This window comes from Prunus dulcis, chromosome 6 (assembly GCF_902201215.1).
Source record: "Prunus dulcis chromosome 6, ALMONDv2, whole genome shotgun sequence".
Classification (NCBI taxonomy): Eukaryota; Viridiplantae; Streptophyta; class Magnoliopsida; order Rosales; family Rosaceae; genus Prunus; species Prunus dulcis.
The window spans coordinates 27,021,786-27,042,394 of record NC_047655.1 but is presented as its reverse complement, the minus strand read 5'-3'; the positions used below and the strand labels follow the sequence as shown (position 1 = coordinate 27,042,394).

General features: G+C 37.3%; 5 protein-coding genes across 11 annotated transcripts; 3 read left to right on the top strand and 2 right to left on the bottom strand.

The window, feature by feature from the left end:
- Nucleotides 1–2,633, top strand: LOC117629547 (single-stranded DNA-binding protein, mitochondrial). Of its 3 annotated transcripts, XR_004586119.1 has the most exons (7): nt 9–248; nt 626–813; nt 1,121–1,329; nt 1,402–1,502; nt 1,789–1,921; nt 1,994–2,053; nt 2,298–2,633. XR_004586119.1 is itself a non-coding variant. In XM_034362061.1 (6 exons), exons 1-6 carry the CDS (start codon nt 176–178, stop codon nt 2,312–2,314), a joined length of 645 nt encoding a protein of 214 aa, XP_034217952.1. In that variant the 5' UTR covers nt 1–175; the 3' UTR covers nt 2,315–2,633. The 3 variants fall into 3 exon arrangements, 2 of the variants coding, with proteins under 2 accessions (XP_034217952.1, XP_034217951.1); XM_034362061.1 differs by lacking the exon at nt 1,789–1,921 and having other exon boundaries at nt 1–248; nt 629–813; XM_034362060.1 differs by lacking the exon at nt 1,789–1,921.
- Nucleotides 2,634–3,887: 1,254 nt separating this feature from the next.
- Nucleotides 3,888–4,541, top strand: LOC117630592 (wall-associated receptor kinase-like 20). Its single transcript, XM_034363292.1, has one exon. It carries the CDS (start codon nt 3,888–3,890, stop codon nt 4,539–4,541), a length of 654 nt encoding a protein of 217 aa, XP_034219183.1.
- A 726-nt stretch (nt 4,542–5,267) lies between these two features.
- Nucleotides 5,268–8,605, bottom strand: LOC117632535 (probable protein phosphatase 2C 5). Of its 5 annotated transcripts, none has more exons than XM_034366038.1 (8): nt 8,412–8,596; nt 7,510–7,825; nt 7,098–7,269; nt 6,782–6,999; nt 6,565–6,672; nt 6,339–6,464; nt 6,021–6,250; nt 5,268–5,927 (listed from the first exon to the last, which is right to left on the bottom strand). In XM_034366038.1, the coding sequence occupies exons 2-8, from the start codon at nt 7,717–7,719 to the stop codon at nt 5,708–5,710; spliced, it is 1,284 nt and encodes a 427-aa protein (XP_034221929.1). In that variant the 5' UTR covers nt 7,720–7,825; nt 8,412–8,596; the 3' UTR covers nt 5,268–5,707. The 5 variants fall into 5 exon arrangements, with proteins under 5 accessions (XP_034221929.1, XP_034221926.1, XP_034221928.1 ...); XM_034366035.1 differs by having other exon boundaries at nt 7,510–7,727; XM_034366037.1 differs by having other exon boundaries at nt 7,510–7,816; nt 8,412–8,525.
- A 795-nt stretch (nt 8,606–9,400) lies between these two features.
- On the top strand, nt 9,401–11,111 carry LOC117632254 (F-box protein CPR1-like). The gene has a single exon (XM_034365692.1). It carries the CDS (start codon nt 9,557–9,559, stop codon nt 10,922–10,924), a length of 1,368 nt encoding a protein of 455 aa, XP_034221583.1. The 5' UTR covers nt 9,401–9,556; the 3' UTR covers nt 10,925–11,111.
- Nucleotides 11,112–11,705: 594 nt separating this feature from the next.
- On the bottom strand, nt 11,706–18,040 carry LOC117631159 (kinesin-like protein KIN-14I). The gene is made up of 18 exons (XM_034364148.1): nt 17,501–18,040; nt 16,761–16,927; nt 16,526–16,669; nt 16,129–16,362; nt 15,966–16,037; nt 15,573–15,641; nt 15,272–15,475; nt 15,103–15,184; nt 14,860–14,955; nt 14,588–14,764; nt 14,401–14,507; nt 14,114–14,292; nt 13,853–14,014; nt 13,440–13,693; nt 13,188–13,351; nt 12,877–13,068; nt 12,226–12,761; nt 11,706–12,133 (listed from the first exon to the last, which is right to left on the bottom strand). The coding sequence occupies exons 1-18, from the start codon at nt 17,616–17,618 to the stop codon at nt 12,004–12,006; spliced, it is 3,087 nt and encodes a 1,028-aa protein (XP_034220039.1). The 5' UTR covers nt 17,619–18,040; the 3' UTR covers nt 11,706–12,003.
- Between the last annotated feature and the right edge of the window lie 2,569 nt (nt 18,041–20,609).

Sequence of the window (20,609 nt, the reverse complement as noted above, 5' to 3'; positions counted from 1 at the left end):
AAAAATAGGGATTGCAACTTTTTCTTTTCCTTTTTTATTTTAAATTTTATAGTCAACCCGACCTCGCACCTTCCTCTCTCTTTCGCCTCCTAACAAACTAAACCCTCCTTGAACCCTCCCATTCCAAGTCTTTACCAATTCGCTTTACCTAGACTTACTGAGTTTTCAGCTGAAAATGAGTTCAGCCGCTGTGAGATTTGCCAAGTTTATGAGAGTCTCTATTCCTTCCTGGCCCAACCCAACACTTGGTTCTCTCTCTGTTTCTCTCCTCCATAAATTTATTTTGTTTTTGTACGTATGACATGAATGTGTTATTTGCGGTGCTCATTTCTGATATCTCATTCGGTTTAACGTTGTTGTTTTATTCATGGGTTGAGTTCAAACGCCTTTTAAATGGAACCACACATTCAAGTTTCTACAAAATTAAATGATAAGTTGAACTTTTAAATTCCAGATATGGGTTTAGTCCAGAAAGGGCTTTTTGGATAACAGGTTGCATAGAATTCAGCATGGTTTACATGTTATTTCTTAGAACAATTTTCTCAAATAGTGATGGGCATGCCAAGAATCTGAACAATGAAATTTAGTGTGCCATTTTTATGTTGATTTTTGACCTTTATTACAGCAGTGAGTGTGCAAAGAAGCTCAAAGTTGTGGTGCTCAAGCACCTCATCTGACATTGGCAATGACGAGACAAAGAAAACTGTGGCAGAAGAAGATCTTGACGAAATATTGGGTGAGAAGAAAGATTCGCATTTTCAAGCCCAAACTGTGGATCCCAGGAGGGGCTGGGGATTTCGCGGTGTGCACAAGGTATTTCATATGTAGTTTGAATAGAACAAAAGTTGTAACTTTTACCCATTTGGATGTTAGAGTTTTCGTGTGTGTAAATGTACCTTCACATAACAAAATTACAAATGCAAGTGCATCATGTATTGTTGTACATATATAGGCCTAACAAAACCTGTTGGTTCCATTAGGGATGTTAGGAACGGAAACAGCATAAATCACCAGAACGAGTCATCTTTCCTCTATTTAGCAATCAATCAGTTGTGTAGGGATATCCTTCTTCCATATGTTTTGTCATATGTTTATGCTAGGCTATGCTGAATTTATACAGGCAATTATCTGCGGTAAAGTTGGGCAAGCCCCTGTGCAGAAGATCTTGAGGAATGGCCGGACTGTAACCATCTTCACAGTTGGGACGGGGGGCATGTTTGACCAAAGAATAGAGGGTGCAAAGGACTTGCCAAGACCCGCTCAATGGCATCGAATTGCTGTGCATAATGAAGCACTTGGGGCTTATGCGGTTAAACAACTTTTTAAGAAGTATGTGTCCATTTTTTAGGATGAGTGAAGTTTCTGTATATTGTCTCTCTAATGGTTGAAGGTTAACTGCAGTTCATCAATTTATGTGGAGGGTGACATTGAAACCAGAGTTTACAATGACAGCATCAATGGTGAAGTTAAGAATATTCCAGAGATATGTGTTCGTTACGATGGTATAAATACCAGCATTACAGTTTGACTTTGTTCTAAATATTTATTTTTTAAGTCGTAATTCTTCATTCTGCAGTGTTTTTGGATTGACTTGTGTATCTTACATGACTTTGCTTCATTAATATTTATGTTCCAATGTTGTGTTGCTATGAGATAACTTGGGAGGAGGATACATTAATTTAGAAAATAACATTGTCGATGTCTGAATTTCATAGATTTAAAGGTTTTGTTGATGGGTGAATAAACATGGGAATGAAGATTCATATTTGTGACCCTGTTCTGCATCAGTAGAAAAAGTGCCGACAAGGCGAATACAAGTTGAAAGGATAAATATCAATATTTAGTATGCCTTGAAAGGACCACCCATCCCTCCAACCCTTCAAAAAGAAGAAAAGAAAAATAGAACCCTGTCATGTTCATGGTATTTTGTTCAACGATTGTCTTGCTATAATGATAACGTGAAACTACTTATATATTGTGATTTTCCCTGCAGGGAAGATTCGTCTTATAAAGACTGGAGAAAGCATCAGCAGTATATCCTTGGATGATCTGCGTAAGTTCCTTCTACTTTTTATAGTATCCGCAGCTAATGACATGACCCCTTAGTAAATAGTAATGTACTCCCTTGCTATCCCAATTGTGAGACTTCCATACGAAACTAACATTTCATGCAATACCATCGTTACCTCTGTGCTGCACGAAGTATTTCAGACAAAAACACCTTAGTTGTTTGAGTTAATACCATTTCCTATTTTGACATTTATGTTTTGATCAATGTGCTCATTTGTTACTTGCAGGAGAAGAATTGGTTTAGCAAACAGTTGATTGGCACATCATGGAAAACACTCAGCCTTGGAAAGGAGGAGTAGCTCAAGCCACTTTTGTAGGAAGCATATGTTATATTTGCTTGTCTGGTTGCAAGTTGTAATCTAGCAAAGAAAAATGCTTGAGTTTTGTTTTTCAATGTGTTGATATATCACCCAGTTTTCATTCTTCTCTTTCTTTCCCCAGTGCATGACGTCATTTACTCTTCCCTCTCTTCTGGAGAAGGGAGGGTGCCTAACAACTGAGATCAATGTGTAAAGACTATTTGATGTTCTTAATCCTATAAAATGAAGTCATTATTTCCTTTAGTATTCTTAATCATATGTTGATTGTCTTCAAATTAAAAGTGGTTTCCTTGTGCCTGCCCTGTTTCAAATTTTATTCATAGGTGTTTAGTGTTCAACAGTTAATTAACCAGAGTGGTTTGTGGTTGGTTTGGTGGGGGCTGGGAATAAGTGGACCAATAAATTGATGTAAGATAGGGGTCATGGCTTACATATTTTTCTACCTTGGGTGCTACTTTATGTTCTTAATTATAAATTTCTCAAAATAGCATTATACTAATACAACTTTGTGCTTTGCTTTATCCCAAAATGTCGTTTCTTTATACTATTTGAACTTTGGCCACTTTGGGAAATGAGTGCCCCACTGCCCCCTCGAAAGGCAAATGAAACCTAAAAACTTCCTTCAAAATCGAAAGTGGGATATGTCAACCCAATTGTTCCTCACCACGAGTTGGCATGGAGATCAATAATCTAATTTGATCTTAACCCTGCCTTCTCTCTTTTTTTGCTTTCCATATTATTTGACACTAGCTCTTTCCTCTCTGGTTGATGAATGCAAATGGCATGGTGGAGCAAATCTAGATACAATAATACAATACAATATATGAGATTCCAATGGGTGAAAACCAGCTAATTAGCTTCATCTTTCATGGCTGCCAATAAACTTAATAATATAATTCTTTTGGGTAATTAAGATTTGTATATTCATTGTCATTTCTTAATCTCTCCATCCAAATGTCATACACTGACAGCTGTTGGCCACACCTTTGTGGATTATTATTATTCATTCACAAAAAAGGAACTTCATTTTCATACCAACAATGTACTATATATATTATACAAATGACATTGGAAGAGGGGAAAATCGAACTGAGAATCTCGAGTGCAAGGGTAAATATATTTGAAATAATCTTTATTTTTTATATTTATTTTAATTAGATTATTTACTTCTTTTTATTTTTTATTTTAAGAAAGATAATTTATTTGATTCTCTCCATATGTCAACTATTAATGATATGCAAAGAGAATTTGCTAGAATTAATAATTAAAGGGTATTTTAAGAATAATAGTAGGTGGAAAGATAAGATTGTATTTTTTTAAATTTACATGGTGAGGGGAAGATAAAGTAAATGAAGAAATAAAACAAGTTGTGGAAATAGCAGCACTCTATAAGTTCCCATATTGATTAACTAATTCTGTGGTTTTTTATATAAATAGATACTTAGCTCTCTCAGCATTTCTTGCTTTCTCTATCTCTGACTCTCTGCTAAAGTCAAGATGGTTTTGACATTTTTTGTGCTCATGCTCATGAATATCATAAAAACTGGTCATGTATCAGCCCTTGGATCTTGCCCAAAATGCGGCAATGTGGAAGTTCCATACCCTTTCAGCACAGATGACACGTGCGGAGACTCAAGGTACAAAATCTACTGCAACAACAAGAACAATGGCAATGGCATTCTTGAGTTCAAGTCAGCTGAAGGGTTTTACTACAAGATCCTAAGCATTGACCCGAGTGCTCAGAGGCTCATCATAAGCCCACCTGATCTGGTACAAGATGGTGACACGTGTCAAACTTCTGATTTCTCTCTTCAAGGCTTGAGGCTTGATGAACACTTGCCCTTCAATGTGTCCACTCGCAACACAGTCATCTTGCTCAATTGCTCTGACAATCTGCTTCGATCTCCTCTCAACTGTACCTCAAATAGCCTCTGTAGGGTTTTTCAGGACAAAATGTTGGAGGGCAAAAACAACGCATGCAAAGGTGGCCTCTGCTGCCATTACTTGAAAGATTCTCATATGACTTCATATGTGATCAGGGTTAGGGTTGGAGGCTGCACTGCTTATACTTCTGTGGTTGATATTCGACCTGAAGATCCTGTTGAGAAATGGAGCTATGGCATTGAGCTGCAATGGCTGCCTCCTAATTAAATGAGTTGAGTTTGTTGGGCTTGCTTATCGAAGAGGATTTTAGAACCTGATAATGTTATTAGTATGTACGCATTTCTTTGCAAGTTGCAACTTAATGTAATAAAGTCGTTTTATTTCTCTTGGTCTTCAGCTGCTTTCTGTGGTTCATGTTTAATTTTCTTCTGATTGTTGGTTTAGTAAATTCCGGCCATGTATTATGAATTTAATGGTTGTGAACTCATGTGTGCTTAGGAAGGAGCTTGTTTGTAGAAATAACTGCGATTTGAACAACCAATCGAGAGACATTGGTGCCAAAATATCCGAAGCTTTATATTCTTAGAAGAGCTGCACCCATTGTGACCCCTCAAATTACTCATCTCACCCTCTGAAATTACCTAAAAGTTACCTAAAACATTAATTGGGCTGGGTGCAGACCATGGTAGACAGTTTCAGGAGAGGCTACAATTAGGAGTTTAAAGTGAGGAGTAGGAGGCTATAACCGGGAGTTTAAAGTGAGGAGGTTATTTGAAGAGACCAATCCCACCATGAGAACATTTAAAATGTTTTAAGTCCCATGATTTCTTCACATTTGTTGATGGTGAGATTGACGTACGCAAATAGCCTCCTCGCTTTAAACTCCTCATTATAGCCTCCCCATAGTTTCAAATATGTTCCTCATTAAACATAGAGTAAATGCCATCGGAATAATAAAGAACGAATTATGTAACACGCAAGAACATAATAATATGGAAGAAGTGGCAAACCAGGTCTAACCACATTTCGTAGACAATTGCAAAATAAATAGATTATATATTCAATTGTTCTAACAAAATAAAATTGAGCGAACACCAATGAGTTAGAGTTAGATCGCGTGCTGTTGCTAATTTAAAACTGAACTCAAGTGAACAGCTACACCAAAAGTATTACGCAAACCTTCGATTTACTTACAAATTAAAGCTGTTAGTGATGATAACACCTCTGCCCTCAGTCAGTCAGTCAGTCCAACAGCTGAGCACAAACCAGAACCGACACAAACTTTTGAAACTGCAAAACACCTACTTACTCTGCATACCTCAACTTCATTTCTTACACACATCTATAATAGTCACCACCTGAAAAAGGAAAACCAAGCATATGCTCACACTGCCAGAGAAAAAATACAATAGAATATGCAATCAGTTAAATTACTACAAGACCACTGTGGGCGTGCTCAGTCTTTTTCCTTCCATGGCGTCTTTCTTGTTCCGACACTTGGCACAAAGAAAGAGACCTTCCCATGGCTTTGATGCTGGAGAGAAAAAAGGCCCAGAATTTACTGATAAACCTTCTACTGGAGGCTGATCCACTTGGCAGACTGCACATCGGAAAAGACCAGAATTTGCATCCAGAGTAGAATCCTTACCCAACCTGCATTTCCGTCAAGAAAATAAAGAAATAAAGGCTATACTCAAGCTGGCAATACTGTCTTATCAATTACATAATAAACTATGCTGCACATACCTTTCAGCGAGCATTGCTGAACCTTCTTCAAACAACTCCTCCACAACTCCAACAGAAGAAAGCTTATTTCTTTTGTTCACAGAATTCCGAGTTTTCTTCCCAAAGATAAGCGAAGCAAGGATGTTTTGTTTCTTCATTGGCGTTGGAGGCAAGACAGGGTGGTCTGAAGGGATTATGTCAACAACTAGGCAGGTTGTATCATCCTTGAGACCCCTTGACCTCAGAGCCTCCTAAAGTAGAACAAAGAAAATTGGACTAAATCAGTAAAATCAGACCTATTTTCTTGGCCTGTAAATAAAGTTGCATCTCAGGCATTACCTTAACGACCAGCTTTGCAGCAAGCTCTGCAGGCAATCCCCGACAAGACTTGGCAGCCAAATCAGAAGACAAAGCATCCCAGATGCCATCAGAAGCTATTATAAGTCTTCCACCAGCATTTGAAAGCTACATAACCAGGAAAAGAAAAAAGCTATTGAGCATTAAAATGTTGTAATAAAAGAAAGAAAAGTAAACAGAACCAATGCCAATAGCAGTATGAAGTTACCTTCACTTGCTTGACATGGGGTATTGGAACAATGAATTCTCCCACATCTGTGTCACCAATTGACCTAGAAAGGCATAATCCACCAGGCCAGCAGCGGAGGGGACCAACCTGTAAACCAAGTAAAAATACAAAATTTAGACCATCAAAGAAATGTTTCCCATTGAGATGTCTTTCAGTTTACAAGTTAGAAGGATAAACAAAATAAGCTATCCTATACCTCACTGCCCCCGAAAACATTGAGCCTCCCTACTTCACCACCACTGGCAGTGACACGCGCCCTCTCTTCTTCATTTTCTTCCAGCCTGTGATCAACAGTCAAGAGTGAAACAACGCCACCCTGGGTGTCCAATATGCATCTAGAATCTCCAACAGATGCGACAGTCACAGTCCAACCGTCAATCACAACAAATGTCACAGTTGTACCAGAAGTTTCCCCTGAGGTTATATTACACCATAAATCTAAGAAAAACAAAAGCAAATGAAAAGAAAAAAGAGACATGTTGTAATAATAAAAACAAAAGGTTTATGTATACCTTTCTGCTGAAATTCTATATCAGTTTTCACAAAACCTGCAACCAGCGCCCGAGGAAGGGCATGAAGCCATTCATCCCTACTGATTCCTTGAGGAATGGCACTCAAAACATTAGCCAATAAATTCTCCTTTGCAAAAATAGCAGCTGATATACCATTATGCCCGTCAAATATCTGGAGATCAAAATTTTCAAATATGTATTAGAGAAAGTATGGGATTGAATTCATGCTCCATTTTGTTGCTGACAAATATACAACAAGAAAGAAAAGTTGATAAACTTGTGATTTCTCTTTTATCACGCCATTTCAAACCCAAGAAAAATAAGATTCCACTCAACTGGACAAAATACAATTATTTCAGTATCCAACCAGAGATCAGTTCTACAAAGACAGAAACTAGTGGTGGGGGAGTACCGCGAAGACAGAGAATGATGTTGACGGATTCGAATGAGTCCTCTGGCAGTCTGTTTTTATAAGAAAGCAATCCTCTCCTTTCTTTGCCACAGCAGCCTGCCCATACTTCAAATAAGGTTTCTCAACCTTCTCACTCCTAAGCTCACGACCAATCAGAGTCGCAAGTGGAACAAGAGTAGCTTTCATTCCCGATACTTCAGTCTGGCTCATTTTAGTCTCTGCTGTGACATTCCCAAGACCCAATTGAAGAAAATCTTGTCAGAATTTCATTGCATACATGTACACATGTACTAAAAGCACCTCATATCTCCACCAACTGATTCAAATGATTTGCACATCAAAATTAGAATGATAATTAGTTAACACAGCACATGACACTAAAACTTAAGTGAAAACAGATACAAAATAAAAGAATAATGTTAGTATACATTAAACGTTTTTCGAGTCCCTTGTCTCAAGACCTACTGAAACGAAGTAAGCTAGAGACAATTTTGAAAGTAAAAACAAAAACCAATAGAATGCACGTAAAAGAACATATATAAAAGGAGTTCTATTTGGTAGTATAATTTTAGAAGTTCATACCTTTTTCTCAAAACCACATTTCACCAAAACCAACCACCCAAATCAAAGCCAAAACCACCTAATAATCTAATTTTTCCAACTTCACTAAACAGTGAAGTAAACTTCAGAAATTAAGAACTTTACAAAATGTGCAAAAAATTGTCTCCTCTAGAACCCGCAACCCATCAAAAGATCCCAGTAGATAAGTCACACAGAAGTCAACCGAAGCCCCCAATTGATAAACTGAGGTAAACCCGAACTACAGAAAACGATAAAAATTGCAAAAGAAACAAAATGTTTCGAAATGGAAAAATCAGTGGAAATTGGAAATATTTGGGTACCTTAGAATGCACAGATGAAACACAGATAGTGACAGACGGATCTAGCAGGGAGGACCTGACATTGAAGTCCATCTACAGATTCTTCATTGAAATGAACTCTCACTGATTGTTCCAAAATAAACCCTAAGAGAGAGAGAGAGAGAGTCACACTTCTTTTGCCTATGATTTGATTGGAAGAAAGAGAGAGATGTGGAAAAAAGGTGCGATTTTTGGGAAAACTTTGTCAAAATGACATTTATGTCCGAATCCTTCGGTGCAGAACTGCATCTGCATGCATGTACAAAATGACTAAAATAACCTTTTATCCAGTGTCGTTTACAGTTCGGTTCGTATTTTTTTTTCTATTTTTTTCGACTTGGATCCCAATGAATGTAACATCTCACTTCATTTATTTATTTATATCTAGACACACAATTGGACCTCATCTATCTTTAATTATAAAAAAGAGAGCTGATATTATCATTTATCTTAACAAAAAAATAATCCATGTTTACTTATCAGTACTGAAATTGGATGGCATTGGAATGATTCCAATTTCTTCTTTTTTTGTGTTTACTAACACATGGGTTTTGAATTATTCTAATTCCTTACTTCTATTGCGTTTATTTACACATACGGAAATAAAAATTATGAGAGTTTCATGGTGAAATCTGTAATCAAATATTCTCAAAACTAAGAATCATATCAACTATGGAAGTAGTTGATCAAATTCCAATTTCAATTCCTTATTCCCAAATTCTTAAGTTACCTGCTTCATGACTTCCATCATTCCTTGTAAATATAACGTTATATTGTTATATCTATCTTTTATTTGTATATATAAAGAGAATGCCACGGTTGAAAATATTTATGCTTAATACACCACAATCTAAAGGTATAATATTAATTAAAAACTAATTTGCTAAATCACAAAAATAAATATAAATATCGCTTAAGTAATTAAGGGAAAGTAGTTACTGTCTACTCCACCCACATTCCTCTCTCCCCGCTATACCTATATTCCTCTCTCTCAACGCTACACCCACATTCCTCTCTCCCCGTTACTTTTGCCTTAGCAACAACAATATTAAGTAATAGAGATAGAGAAAATAGGAGGAGGAGGAAGAAGAAGAGAAAGGAGATCCAATTGAGAGTGCAGACAGAAAATGGCAGATCCAATCTTTTCAAAATTGTCAGAAGAGCTGGTGACGCATATCCTGTCAAGGCTGCCTCCCAAATCTCTCCTGCGATTCAAATGCATCCGCAAGTCGTGGTCTGTTTTGATCACTACCCCTCAGTTTGTAGAAATGCACCTCTCCAACTTCAGTTCCACCCGACACCAAATCTCCACCCCCTCCACCACCATCCTTTTCAAGCATTTTATCCTCACAGACCTCAACACAGACCAAAAGGAACTCCTTTTCTCGATGTTTAATCTCCGCACTGATGATGTTGACAATGATGATATGGACGGTGGCGATGATCACCTCCGTCCCGTTTTCGAGGACCTCGAAGTTTCTTGTTTTCGAGGTGTAGACACAGGGGGAGAGTTTTATAGGGTTGGCGTGGACATTTCAAGCCATTGTGATGGGATCGTTTGTCTGACTGATTTCCACAAAAAGGTGGCCTTATGCAACCCGGCCATTAGAGAATTCAAGCTTCTTCCTGAATCAGACGTTCTTCTTTCTTCCCCTGAAGAAGTCGCCATACTTGGGGTAGGGTTGGGGCGTGATCTCAAGCATTCTAAGAATTATAAAGTCGTCCGGCTTGTGACTTATGGAGACAAAAAAGTCGACGACGATCGTTTTGTTGTTCATCCTCCGAGAGCAGAAGTGTTCACCCTGCAGGGTTCAGATTCGTGGAAAGAGATCGAGATCGGGAACATAGTGACGAAAACCGGATTCTTTTTGCCTCAGCATGCTGTGTCTGTGTACTGCAAGGGTGTTGTTTATTGGCCTGCAACAGATAAGGACAGGGAGTACGTCGTCAGCTATAATTATACAGACGATGAGTATGATTACTGCGAGGAAAACGAGGGCGAAGACGAGGAAGACAACCCTGAAAACAACGAGCGGCGGGCGAGGGAGGAGGAGGAGAGGAAGGAAAGGGACATGAAAGCAGGAATTCTTTCGTTCGACTTTGGTGAAGAGGTGTTTGATATTATACCGTATCCTCCCGATGTAGGGTATTATGAGAGCAAGATTTTTGGGGTGTGGAAGGAAAGCGTTGCTATATTTATTTATGCGTCAATGCCAGATTGCTTTGACATATGGGTGATGGATGAGAGTGAGGAGAAGGGTTCCTGGACAAAATACTTAACCTTTGAGCCGGAAAAGCCATTGTTCCCGTTGGCGTTGTGGAAGAGCGAGGAAGTTGTTATGGTGGCCAGGGATGATGTTGTGCTAATTTTCTACAACCTTGAAACCAGAAAGTTTAAGTATCTTCCTCTTAATGGTGTGTTTTTTGATCGAACTGAAGCTGTTGTTTGTGCCAGCACCTTGGTTTCGATCCAGGGAGACAAACAAACTCAGTAGGGGAAGATATATATATATAATCGTAGCTCTCGTCCGAAATAATAAATTTATATCTATATTTTGATGCTTGTTTCTATAATCCTGGGATATCAACATTTATTTGTTATTTGATTATGTGGCTAATCTTGCATCAATTGGATGTTTTCTAGAATTATATTCAATCTTTGAATGCAAGATTTTTTATTTCTGTTTTCTCTTTGTTGGGTTTAGTAGAAGTATATCAATTTTGATAGTTCTTGCCGAATGGTCTAGTTCAGTGAAAAAAGACATTAACTTATAAATCAGTGGTCTCAGGTTTAAACCACCATGGCACCCTTGTAATGTATGTGAAAACTCTCCTCTCCGTTGTAGTCTAGACCATCCTTTAAACAAAGTGAGATGAACACAATGTGACAACATGTATCTCATGATCATGGATATAACAAGAGAGGATGAGTTAAGTGTTTTAGAATTAGACAAAGATGGACACTTGTTGAACTACGAGTGTGCCACGTCATAAGGAGAAATAGGTCCCTTGACGCATAGGAGCCAAGCAATGTCCATATTTAAATTCTCATGTTGAGTTATATTATATGTTTTATAGATAGCTTCATAGGGAAGGGAAGGGAAGGGAATATATTTCATGCATGTAAAACCTTATTGTTTGTATGAATGAGTATCAACTTCAATCTGTCTTGGACAAGCAAAGTACGTATAAAAACAGACCAGCCATTATGAGACATTGGGAATGAAAATATATATATACAAAACCACATTTTCTCTTTTTAAGAACACATCAAAGGAAAAAAAGAATTGTTGTTCTTTGATTGCAATATCAACACTCATATAAACAAATTGAGATGAATGGGGCGCGACAACATACATATATGACCACCACCGCAGAAACTCAGGCAACTGCAATTGTTGCCACCTCTCATATACATAGAAACCTCTCTCTCTCTCTCTCTCTCTCTCTCTCTCTCTCTCTCTCTAGATATGAATACACAAAAACTGACACCAAAAAATAAAAAATGAAAAAGAATTCATCATAGAGCAACCAAACTTCCCTCAACACAACATAAAAGTAAACTCATCATCGATCACTTAGCATTCCCAGATCTTCGCTTCCCTTCACCAGGACCTGCCTGCCTTCCAGTTCTATGCAGAGGCTGACTAACCCCATTTGGTGGCTTCCGTGATGGCGAAGGAATCAATGATGGAATTAAACTCCTGGTTACAAGCAGATACATGGAAACAGTTTATCACAATATATCAATGCAGCTCAAAGAAAGCATTGCAAATTGATAGATGTCAGAGTTTACCTAGTTTCCGGGCTCCTTACTGGCCTGGGAGAAGGTTTCTTTGGTTTTGCTCCCAATCCGTTCGGAATGCCGGTCGCTTTCAGGGGATTAAGTTGCCAAAGCATGTCTGGCTCCGAGCAATCACTAGTTGCAGCCTCAAGCTCATCAGAGTCATCCGTGGTGGCTGCCTCATATCGACTCCTTTGTACTTCATAGTCTTGGCTCTCCTCTTTGTTTGCCATTAATTTTCCAAAGTTTTGGTTTTCCATGTATAACTTTGGAGGGTCTGGGAGGCTGCTCGGACCAAACATCTCTGGCAACTGTCTGTTGTCCACATCCCAACATCCTATTCCTAATAGATTTTCTTCTCCGCTTGCATTTTCCTGCTTGTTCACCATCACCTTATCAATCCAATCACCAGAAAGTACCGAGTCCTTATCATCCTCCTTTCCACTCAATCCAGAACTGCCAATCGGTGGCCAGGGAGGTGAGCTCCTTAGCATATCGTGGAGATCTAAACTTCGCCTTTTTGGCTTTGATGCAGTGTTTTTCCGAACCTAGTGCGATCCAAATAGAGATGAATATTTGAAGCAACATACAGTGTTTAGATTTCATTAAATGACATAGACAAAATAAAGTCTCTGGCATATCAATTCAATACTTGGACAGTACCTCTACATTTCCAAAATCCTCCAATTGTTGCCTGCGACCACCAGACCAATCTCCAGTGCTTTTCTGACTAGAATGCAAAGGGGAAGACCCAGCAGACTTGACTCTAAATCTTTCTGGGCTTAAGGATTGAGAATGTTGAAGCTGCACTCCCTGTCCTTCCTTCCTTGCTAAGGCTGCCTTAAGAGTAGCAATCTGAAAAGGAAAGAATAAATAGTAAACAAGAGCTTCACCTCCGTTGTTCTCCCTCCAAATCATCAAGAATAAATTTATTGCACATATAACTTGGAATAATAATATAAGCCATACTCCACCTGTTCTTTGAGCTCTTTTACATCTACACTGTCTTTGTTAACTCGAGCGGCACCAAGCTCAACTGTGGAAACACGTTCCGCAAATTTGAGTGTACTAAGTGTTTCTCCGAGAGCTTCAAGCTCGGGGCTAATGTGAACAAACATGAGCGTCTTCGCTTGCCCTCCTGGTTAAGGACGAATCAGATGATTAGACTACGCAAAAATAAAAAGAGAAAATGTCTATGTAAGCTCAAGGTTATTAAACAATCTTACCAAGTGAGTCTTGGAGCAGTTGTGTGAGTTTACTATTTCTATAAGGAACATGTGAATTCTTTTGAGCAAGAGAGGCAATGACATCTCCTAAAGCTGAGAGAGACTTGTTAATATGTTGTGCCTCCTTTAATCTATCTCCTGTCACCTCAGATTTGTCAACTCTTTCACTTCCTGCCAAGTCAACTAGATGCATACAACCACGGAGAATACTTCCAGATGTCAGGTCCTTCCCGTGAACATGAACTGTCAAGCAGCTGTTTATGGTAACATAAGGAAGTCAATGTCTACGGCTTTATGCGTATGAAATGTGACAGGAGTTAGTTTAGATGGACTCATAATCACTTCAGAATTTTGCTTAAAATGTTAAATGAGAAGGGAACATGATTCAAATTACAGCGTATCATTAATCTTACCTGTGTGACCGACTACTCCTGTCATTCATGGCTGTGGCACTCACCGAACGATTCTTATGCCCAAGGTTCATCAAATATATTACATCAGATGTTGATGATACAGGAACAAGGTTTGCATCTGGTACATTAATTCCATTTTGAGAACTGTTACGAATTTCTAATGTATGTTGGAGTTAAGAACACACAGGAATATGGTATGTGCATTGTAAAGAGAATAACAATAAGGAAAAGTGAATTAGTGTCATGGCTCATGAAGGATATCTTTTGTTGGTGGCATCCATCGACAGGAGATCCCGAACTTGCTCATTGTAAATTTCAAGCATCTGAACAGAAATTCCATAGCTAATGGTGTCCTTTCTCTGTTCTGATAGAAGAAATAGATCGCTAAGTGCTCTATAATTTACACCTTGACTTTCCTCTGTAATGTCTCTCGGTCCAGTCTATATTGGTCAACAAAATGAATCCACAAAATTAGTTCATTATTTTTCAGGAGTCAACTGGCCAAAGCATAAAGATTATATGATGAAATATCTATGCACATATTTTACCATTGTGAAAGTTTTTCCTGATCCTGTTTGGCCATAAGCAAATATACAGACATTGTAACCATCAAGAACAGACCGAATCAGAGGCTGCGTATCTGTAAATACCTCCTCTGCAGTGAAAGAAAAGTGGCAGTGAAAATGCTGACATATATGACAGGTTAGGAATGAACACATATGCAGATTAGCTAACCTTGGGTTGAAAAAGGACCAAACACTTTGTTGAAACTGAAAGATTTCCGTCCCTCTTTGCCATATTTTGAAGGGGTGATAATCTTAATACTTGTGTCATCAATGTGATCATAAGTACTCGCACGATTTGATTGCCCAGGCAAGAAGGGCCGCACTCGGCAGTATACCCTTATATTTCCTAACCAAAATAATTGATGACCATTTAATCTTATAGAAAACATAAGTTGATTTTTAAATATAGAAGTCAACACAATTTAAGACCAGAAATATTACCTTTCAAATCCTGGACTTGATTGTATAACTTGCGATTTTCTTCAAGAACCTTCTGGTATCCTGTTGCTGCATGAGCCAAACCGTGCAGGTGCTTACCTACATGGGAAACTAGTTACGGTCCTCCATTGAAAAAGTGAAACAACTTTAAAACATTCTATTTCAGGGAAGCCAAAAAAAGTGAGCAGCCCATGCTAGCCTCGTTGGAAAATAAAAAATTAGACCAATGTTCGTTTAAAGTCATACCTAGGCTGTTGAACTCCTCCTGGTACTTCATCTGTAGAAACCGCATTCCTGCTTTTGTATCATATAGAGTATGTTTCAATTCCTACAGAATATTAACAAAAATTTCACCAGTAATTTAGGGGATATTAACAAAATTTGTAGCTGCTAATATGATACAACTGCAGTTTACCTGAATATCTTTCTGCTGTTGGTCAACCAGCATTTTCTGCTTAAAAGACTCAGTTTTTGATCCCTCTTCATGGTCAGATATTTCTTCCTCTTTGATATCAGCCGCGACTTTCTCTTCATGGTCATCTACCTTCATGTCAGCAGAACATTCAGAAAGAGATCTTTCAGGGCCAGACAATGTCATATCTCTGGAAGCTGTTTTTATCTGTCATTTTAAAAATCAGTACAAGTTCTGTGAGTCAGGAAGCAATGAGCTTTCTTATGAAACAGTAAACCAATGTTGAATAAAGACAGCTTCTTACGAGTGAATTTTGGCTTGCTAGCCGATGCTCAAACTCCTCCATGACTTTACTCAGCATAGATTCCACAATCTGTTAAAAGCAACAGGAAATTGTTTCTCTAAGTAAGTAATGTATACATGCATATATAATGAATTGGAAAAACGAGTGCTCAGGCTGACTGGAAACATGATATTATAAGCAAGAATGTGACCCTTAAAAGACCAAATAATAAACTTCTAGTTCCACTAGATGTTCTCAATATATGGGGAGTGTATACCTATTTCATTGGATGGCAGTAAGCTACAGAGCAATTAATGGCCTACTTTCATGACCGAAATGAGTGAATGTTATTTTGATTCCCCTCCACATCATTATATTCATTAAGAGAATCAGTATAACAGCCAGAACACTTACGAGTGGAATTTCTTCTTGTCTCCTGTCGAAAAGCACTTCACGGACTAGCATGTGTAAGGCATGAGAGGAACTCTGAAGATCAGAAGAGACAGAACAATTATTTTCTGCAATTGATATCTTCACTGTAAAAATAAAAATTTAAGAAACATCTAATCTCACTAACTGCTTCATTGATATCTTCACTGGACAAACTATCTAGGGACTTTTCTCCCAGTGATGAGGTCCTTGTAACGGAATTCGCAAAGGGTTCTGAATTTTTTCGGAAATAGTATTTTCCAGAGGTAGGTGATTTGAAATTTGTACCAAATTTCCATGATCCAATTCCACCTCCTTGTTTCCAGTCATTATATGATTTCAGTGCTAGAACACAGTTCACAATCCTTGCAGATTTTCCTCCCTGTAAATTCAGAATGTGGAAAAATGTTACTGCAAAACGACAAAATAAACAAAGTAATGATGCATAAATGTTTGCTGGGTACATTTCAAACATCCATAATTAAGGGAAGGACCTAGAATGGACTCTTCAAGTTTAGTATCAATGCAACCAAAACAGCACCAACCTGTTCCAAGTCAGAGGCTTCAAAGGTTGGAAGCCCCATTTCCTCCACAGCCACAAGGAAGTTTCTGACATTTTCGAAGTACTGATACGCCGATAGAGCTGCCCCATCAGGAATAAGAACGGAGTCGGAAGGTCCTTCAACTACCTAAAAACATATAAGCAGCTAACTTTATCAAAAACAGTCGATTAATAAAGGGCTTGAATAAAGACAAAGTAAAAACCAAGTTGAGTCCTACCTTCGGCACAGCTCCGGGTTGAACCTTGTTAAGAACATTACAAAGGATTATCCCACTTCGCAATCCAAGCCTGAAATCTTCTTCAGAAGGCTCAGCTGGCAAATCTTTACCTCCCACAACTCCGACCGTCTTTCTCAGCCACCTTGCTGCTTCATACCTTCTCAAGGCTGCAAAATAGCATGGCAACATTCATTTTTTTACTTGCCATATACCAAATCTCAATGCAATGATTATCACTGAAGAGGTGAAGAAAAACAAAACTGTTCAATCTGATTTAAGTCATAGGATCAGAAACTTTGCTTCTACTCTCGAATTGTTGTTGTAAATTTGAGGTCATGATATTTAAACTCATCTCCAAGTTCATTGAAAGTTTAATACCAAACTTACATTCAACGAAATGCTTAGTTTTCAATGCCAAAATTCATCAAGAAAAATTACGGAGATAGAGATAAAAACGAGAACAAATTAATCATTCCTCCTTCCGCGCAGAAAAATTCAGCATTCTAGAAATTCCAAAAATCGTTGCATTAAATTTGCATCAAATTATTATCTTACCACATATTGCTTGACAAATTCGTAATCTTATCCCCCCAAATTGGTAAAACTCTACAAGTTTCAATCGAATGTAAAACAGAAAGCCCCCAAGAAATGGAAGAACCAATAAACTAGATAAAATAAAACTCAAATTAATCCAAATTCAAATGTCAAAAAGATAAAGAGAATGAAAGAAATATAATTACAAGCTTCCTCAGCCTTCCTGGAAGCCAAGTCAATGTCGCTCAAACGACTCCCATGCTGTTGAAGAACGTCTTCAACCACAGAAACTATAGAGAAGGGCAATACTTGCTCTGTTGCCATTACCGCCAATAAAACTCAGAAAAACAAAATGTCCGGCCTTTGAAACCAACTCAAATCCAAAATTCAATTCCTACCCATTAATCCAAAAGGCCCAAGATATCTAAAAACACAATTCAGAAGCCAAAACTGTAATGGGAATTTAGAAAAGTTTGATTATTTCTTTCTTTTTCAGGTGACGTTATGAAAGTTTGATTGAATTCTCTGAGGGAGAGACTGAAATTAGAAAAGGGGAGACTTGGTTGTGAAGATATTAGGTCCTATTTGAGAAAATAAAAGAAAATAAAAAAAGAATTTTCAAAAATGGAGAGAGAGAGAAGATTGGGGTTGGATGATTTTCTCGTCCTTTCCCTCACTTTCTCTCTGTTTCTCAGCTTTCTGGGGTCTCTCTCTCTCTCTCTGTTTTAGCTTTGTTTCCCTTCTCTCTGTCGCTCTGTCTGTCTAATATTGAAGGGAAAAAGCTACACCGAACCTAGTTCCGAGCCTCTCGGAGAAACTAGGCTTCAACGGTTTATATTTCACGCCTGACAAAAGCTTTTAAAATTAATTAGCTATTTTTAAAATAAAAAAATTGGTGAAAAATAAGATAAATCAGAGAAGTCTCTTTGCTCAATTGGACTGGTGGTGGATGAAATATATATTGTCCAGACAAAATTCACCTTTTTCCTTTTCTTTTTTTTTTGTTGAGAGATGGAGTTTTTCTTTTTCTTTTTCTTTTGTCTTGGAAGGTGGATTAATGGGATTGTTTCTGTAATTTTTTTTGGTAAACATGGAATCAATTGGGAACAGGTCTTATGATTCATGAAGTTACTGTTTTGTCCAAAGTTTTTATTCTAGTTATGAAAAGGAACACTTGGAAACCATGCTGATTTAGTTCATGGAAATCATAATTGACCTCCATTTTAATCCATTTTTTTCTTTTTTGGGTAATTATCACCTTGTTGATGTCTTTGATTATTGTACCGTTGAAGTTAATATAATGAAATTTTTCTTTGATAAAAAATAAAAAAAAATAAAAGATCAAATTTTAAATTAAAAAAACCCAGCTTAAAAAAAAAATAGTTAAAATGTAGTCAAAACCTTTTTTACTTGGTCGTCTCCTCTGTTTTTTTTAAGAGGACCTGGTGATTAATTGAAATTAATTTAATTAGAAAATAACTAAAGCAAATGCATATGATTTAGGTCTTTTCAAGAACATAGACTAAGCCCTTTGCTTATGTGTAAAGGCTAAACATGTGACCATGGTTATTGGAGATATTCTTTTTTTTTTTTTTTTTGAAACCATTAATAATTCAATTGCTAAAAGTTAGGATGATCATTAGGACCATTGTACTTAACCAAGAATTGAGAACTTGGCCCTTAGATAATGTTACTTGTTTCAGCTGCTAGCTCTCATGCAAATTAATCACAAAGTGCTTTTTAACACCCCCATAAACATATCAAATGCAAACCTTAACCAATGAAAAGGAAATTGAAAGAGGAAGAGCACCAGCTGCTGCACCACCTTATCTTCTTCCACTTGTCACTGAAAGATGATTGATGGCCCATTTCACCATTACCATATATAACATGGACAGGGCAAGAAAGAGAGCACATGATATGTGCACCACTTCATGATTTAGGCCATTTGTACCCCTATTAAACTAATGTTTTTTTTATTTATTTATTACAAGCCTATATGTTATATATCTTGAAATTAGGCCATATTTTTCTTTTGGGGTTTTTTTTCCTTCTTCTTTTTGGTTCCTTTAATGGTAAAGTTGCTTGGTCCAAGATTCTTCTAGGCTTTGTCATTGTGGTAGGGTGAGGTGGGGTGGGATAAGGTGAAGATGCACATGAGATCTCTAAGTCTTTTTCTTTGGGGTCTATTGTAATCTAAAAGTAACTTATAATTCATAAATGGTCCAAAATGAATTAATAAGCAAATAAATTCGATTGGCATGATGAAATAATATGAACATTACTGTAAACAAATAAAGAGTTTGTAATTGCGAGCTTTTGTCCATGCATCTGAAGTTTTATGTTCAATTTCTCTTCTCCACAATATTGCTTACATCAACAACAAAAATAAAATCAGAGTAAACAAAAGAGAAGTGAAGGGCTTTGTTGTAAATCACATTCCGTTCCCTCCAACGGTTGAAAGATTCAAACATACGGTTAGGACATTACGAGCCTAATAGGTTCGGCGCCAATTTTAAATGTTCGTTAGTCGGAGACTATGATTTGATGTGGGCCCAAAAATTAAAGTACAATTTGTAGGACCCAAAAAACCATGCCGGCATTACGTAATATTAGTTAAGGACATGAGGCTGCCGGCCCAAGCCCAACACTGCCAGCAAGTGGGATCCACCGGCCCGGCTAAAGTGTCGCCGGAAAAACATGTCAACAAAATAAATCACTAGTTTTCTTCTGTTCAAGACGATCCCCAAGATTCAGGGTTACCTTAGTTCTTATCAAATCAGAGTCAATATAATATTTAAAAATATAATAATAATAATGACAAAAGTAAATATATTTTCTGTATGGAAGAAAAATTTATATGTTGAATGAAATGTTCATGATAAAAGGACTATGGTCCTTGTTAGTGATATGGAGTACAAGTTTCATTCTATAATTTTACAATACAAAAGCGATTGCAGAAATTCCTTAGAAATTTAATAGAATCTAATTAGATTACGTAATATTGAATCTTTTTGTATTTGCATAAAATTTCAAATACGAACTTAACAACAAATGCAGATGTTTAGTTTAGTAAACTACACTTGTATAGCAAGTTATGCAATAATATAATAAATTGTGATTCGATAAGGTCTTTTTGATATCATTTGTTGTTTTTCAAGATAAAATTTACTTATAACTTGATATATAATCATCAATGATTGATACATGTGTAACTTTTTTTTTTTTTTTTTAATGGGGTTCTAACATGTGTAAATTTTTAGTTATTACTATTGTTGTGGTAATTATAATGACTTGCCCCCAATAAGCAATTAG

Excerpts from the sequence above, each read along its gene's own strand:
- LOC117629547 (XM_034362060.1), top strand. The coding sequence starts at position 176 with ATGAGTTCAGCCGCTGTGAGATTTGCCAAGTTTATGAGAGTCTCTATT. Across the intron at positions 1,330-1,401 it reads GTTAAACAACTTTTTAAGAA|TTCATCAATTTATGTGGAGG; the intron begins GTATGTGTCCAT and ends GGTTAACTGCAG. Across the intron at positions 1,503-1,993 it reads GATATGTGTTCGTTACGATG|GGAAGATTCGTCTTATAAAG; the intron begins GTATAAATACCA and ends TTTTCCCTGCAG.
- LOC117631159 (XM_034364148.1), bottom strand. The coding sequence starts at position 17,618 with ATGGCAACAGAGCAAGTATTGCCCTTCTCTATAGTTTCTGTGGTTGAA. Across the intron at positions 14,956-15,102 it reads GGAGGAGTTCAACAGCCTAG|GTAAGCACCTGCACGGTTTG; the intron begins GTATGACTTTAA and ends TTTCCCATGTAG. Across the intron at positions 14,765-14,859 it reads TCAAGTCCAGGATTTGAAAG|GAAATATAAGGGTATACTGC; the intron begins GTAATATTTCTG and ends TATTTTGGTTAG.
- LOC117632254 (XM_034365692.1), top strand. The coding sequence starts at position 9,557 with ATGGCAGATCCAATCTTTTCAAAATTGTCAGAAGAGCTGGTGACGCAT.
- LOC117630592 (XM_034363292.1), top strand. The coding sequence starts at position 3,888 with ATGGTTTTGACATTTTTTGTGCTCATGCTCATGAATATCATAAAAACT.
- LOC117632535 (XM_034366038.1), bottom strand. The coding sequence starts at position 7,719 with ATGAGCCAGACTGAAGTATCGGGAATGAAAGCTACTCTTGTTCCACTT. Across the intron at positions 6,673-6,781 it reads ATGTTTTCGGGGGCAGTGAG|GTTGGTCCCCTCCGCTGCTG; the intron begins GTATAGGATAGC and ends CTTGGTTTACAG. Across the intron at positions 5,928-6,020 it reads TCAGCAATGCTCGCTGAAAG|GTTGGGTAAGGATTCTACTC; the intron begins GTATGTGCAGCA and ends ACGGAAATGCAG.